Source organism: Berghia stephanieae, chromosome 11 (genome assembly GCF_034508935.2).
Source record: "Berghia stephanieae isolate SIO BIC M18660-M18661 chromosome 11, UCSD_Bste_1.3, whole genome shotgun sequence".
Taxonomy (NCBI): Eukaryota; Metazoa; Mollusca; class Gastropoda; order Nudibranchia; family Aeolidiidae; genus Berghia; species Berghia stephanieae.
Window position 1 is genome coordinate 9820144 of NC_088370.1, and position 3756 is coordinate 9823899.

General features: G+C 38.6%; 1 protein-coding gene across 5 annotated transcripts in view; it reads right to left on the minus strand.

The window, feature by feature from the left end:
- Positions 1 to 3533: 3533 nt before the first annotated feature.
- LOC144957253 (beta-1,4-galactosyltransferase 5-like) overlaps positions 3534 to 3756 on the minus strand; it is a 65542-nt gene continuing 65319 nt past the window's right edge. For all 5 annotated transcript variants that reach the window (XM_078888337.1, XM_078888338.1, XM_078888339.1 and 2 more), the window contains exon 9: positions 3534 to 3643. In XM_078888337.1, coding sequence (XP_078744463.1) covers positions 3569 to 3643 — 75 coding nt within the window. In that variant the 3' untranslated portion in view covers positions 3534 to 3568. The remainder of the gene's footprint in view (positions 3644 to 3756) is intronic.

Here is a 3756-nt window from a genome sequence, read left to right on the forward strand (position 1 = left end):
GTTTTTTTAGCAATCGATTTGTCACAGACTATGTATTTATTTGCACATTGTATTTGTATGTATTTCAGGGTTTCATAGTGCTGGCAACAGGATATGTCGATCATTTCAGCGCCAGTTAAAGAAAAGAAATTCATGGTGGCATCGTAAAAATTCTAGATTAACAACAATTAAAAGCATTCGACAAATTAGAAAGACAAATGTGAATTGGTTCAAGTTGGAGGCATGTAGATAACAAGAACATTAATATCATCAAACGTGCTCACCTAAAAGTCTCGCCCAGAAACTAGCTTAGGATCTCACGACTTAGAGGAAAACGCTCGATTGCTTTCAAGATATGGTCAAAACAATAATTATAACTACTGTCTGTAGTATTCATATGACGACTGAGAAGCGTTGTCATCACAAGATAGCATAGCAACTAGGTTTAAAAAATAACAACTCATGGTTGCCTAAAGTTAATATCCCATTGAGACTTAAGCTCGTTTTATAATAACGTGACAACTACCACTAGATAATAGAGAGATGATTAACAGCCAGAAACATATCACCTCTCAAAACTAACACATATAATATGTGTCTCCCTCTCAGTCATGGAATCCGGCAAGAGCCAAGACGAAACCGAATAAAAATCCCATTTCAAGGCAAAGATAGAAAGCAACTCGGAAAACAGATAACTTGGGAGATAGAAGATACAGCAAGTGATCTCCTGCCCGTCATGGGAGGGAAAAAGACCCCGCCCAATTATTTACGAATGAGCTCAGTGTAAATTTATATATATATATATATAAATCGCTGTAGGAAGAATTCAATATCCATGGAAGAAATGCTGCAATAGCGTTCAATCGTAGCCATCGTTAACTTATAGCCTAACACTGACCAAAAAATGACGTCAAAAAAAAAAAAAAAAAAAAAAAAACGAATCGTGAGTTGTATTCAATAGTTTAACCAATGGGGCACTTGTTGCCATGAGAACTACTAACGACAACTCACTTAGCGGTGCAAAAACCAAATAATGACGTCAAAATTCCAGTCTTTTTTGGGTTTCAGTGTCAGGCTATAACTTAGCAATGGCTACGATTCAATAGTCGTGACGTCACTTCCCTCGTATAGTAACTTAGTAACTGGTTCTAAACTATGGGAACAATGGCGAACCAGCAGCGTGGGTCTAAACAAAGAAAATCGGTACTTTTTATTCTTCATGCTGGCTAGAACTTTTTCACATGTCTTGTGATCAGAATGGATAAAAGTCAAAACATGATCAAATTTATGATGTTTTTCTCCTCTGAATACACTTGTATGCTCGTCCGAGAAGTATTTCATGAGGTCGTTGATGAAGATAACGGCGTCCGACATTGTTCCGATAGTTTAGAACCAGTTACCATGCGTCATTGAGTAGAAAGTGACGTCACGACTGTTGAACTCTATTGAAAAAGGGCAGTATCATTGTATGAGGGATAATGGTTTTCTTAAAGTTCTGAAATACGAGTTTTGTTCAGTCCTTGAAATCCTCAAGCCCATACATAGACATATTACGTTCATGTGAATTAACGCTTCCTGTGCGGTAAGGCGGTCCAGTGGTATGACACTCGCTTTCGGATCGGAATGTCCTGAGTTCGAGCCTCGGCGCATAGTTGAGTCCTTGGAAAAGGCTCTTTACTCACATTCTCTCACCGTACTCAGGTATACTTATTTACTTACTTATCCGAACCAGCGACCACCTGAGCTCTAGCCCTTCGGTCTTGTGCCATAACGTAGAAAATAGACGTCTTTTGTAGTTGTTCCAGGTGACTATAAAGTGTGTTACTGATGCTTGGATTTGGTGGGAGGAATGTGCATCTCAGATCTTCAAGAGGTTGACATTCAAGCAAGTGGTGTGTTACTGTTTCATTGGGGTGTTGACATAGGGGGCAGGAGGGGATGTGTCTTTTGTAATTTTGCTTAAATGGTTGTTGAGCGGTATGTGTTGTGTTCTTAGTTGAAAGATGATGCTTTGCTGGTGTCTTCTGAGCTTATTTAGGCAATCAGTCTTTACAGGAGTGGTCATATGGGAAAACATACATCTACCCGTGGTGCTCATTGCCCAACTGTTCATCCATTCTTCTCTCTTATTTGTTTTGATTATTTGTTTCGCTGTGTCTAAGGATACTGGAAATGATGGTTGTACTCAGGTATAAAATGAGTAGCTGGTCGTTAACAGCGTTGTCTTTGTCCGAAAAATTGTAATATCGCCTAACAGGCGTCAGGTTCCGTCCTACACGTTAAATGCTGCTGTTGACCATGGACCATTTGTAAAGCGCTTTGAGCACATTTAGTGGATATTGCGCGATATAAAGCTCAATGTTTTATTTTTTTCCCCTTTGTGACCTATTGTTGTTATGCCTGTCAAGCTATTGACAAGGATGCACTTGTAACTAATATCTTATAGCATGAGCCTTCAGTTCTTCAATCAACATACAGTGCGTACACTTCAGAAAATTACGTCAGTTATCGTATGTTTTATTAAAACTAGTCGAATAAACATTTAAGTTGTTTTATTTTTGACTCGAAAATTCAAAATAAAGTATAGATAGTATGCAGATGACGTCACTCAGGCCTTTGTTATTGTTTTTGCCATCCGCGCTTGTGAGTTGTTCTCACTAAACTGTATTAACCAGACTATAAAAGTTCATGGTTACACAGAGTTTGTGTGTTGGTCCGTTATACTTCCGGATGGCAATGTTGTGAACTCCTTGGCCAAGCGCATTCTATCTATATTATTATTTTGGCCCCGGAATCACTCGCTGACTGTGAACCGAAGACCCATAGCTATCTTGCGTGCTTGTCAATCACCCGGAGTAAACAGCCCACAAATCCTGAGCATCACTCACAATTTTAACTTAAAAAATATGCATCGGGTCGTCAGGTTTTGCGATGCAATTCCTTTACCGTTGTGTCAAAATATTATGAGAAATACTGAATATAAGCTGACCTTTTTATTGTGTGCTTGACACGTACTTTACTAAGTGTATCTCAGCGTCGCCATCGTTAACTTATAGCCTGATACTGACCAGAAAATGACGTCAAAATGCCAGTCTTTGGTCACAAACGAAAACAAATTGAGTTGTATTCATTAGTTCAACGAATTGGACCACTTTTTTCCATGAGCACTTCTAACGACAACTCACTAGGCGGTGCAAAAGCCAAATAATGACGTCAAAATACCAGTCTTTTGGGTTTCAGCGTGGCCTTCGTAAAGTTATGGCCTGATACTGACCAAAAAATGACGTCAAAATGCCAGTTTTTGGCCACAAAAAAAAAAAAAAAAAACAAAAAAACAAATCGTGAGTTGTATTCAATAGTTCAACCAATGAAATAACTTGTTTCCTTGAGCTCTACTAACGACAACTCACTAGGCGGTGCAAAAACCAAATAATACGTCAACTGCCAGTCCTTTTGGATTTCAGTATCAGGCTATAACATAACGATGGCTACGGACAAACGCTTCTCCTTGTTAAAAAAAAAAAACAAATCAAAAACACTGTCCAATGCACATCTCGTAGTTTAAATCTATGGCTGTTTCTAATACGATTCAAGACGTTTTTGTTAACTTTGAAAAAGCTTCCTCCATACCATTAACCTCTTTCAATAAATGTTCCGGGGCAGTCTGTAAAGAAGAAAAAAATGCAAATTAGATATAATTTGTTGGGCTTTATAGATAGAATGCGCTTGGCCAAGGAGTTCACAACATTGCCATCCGGAAGTATAACGGACCAACAC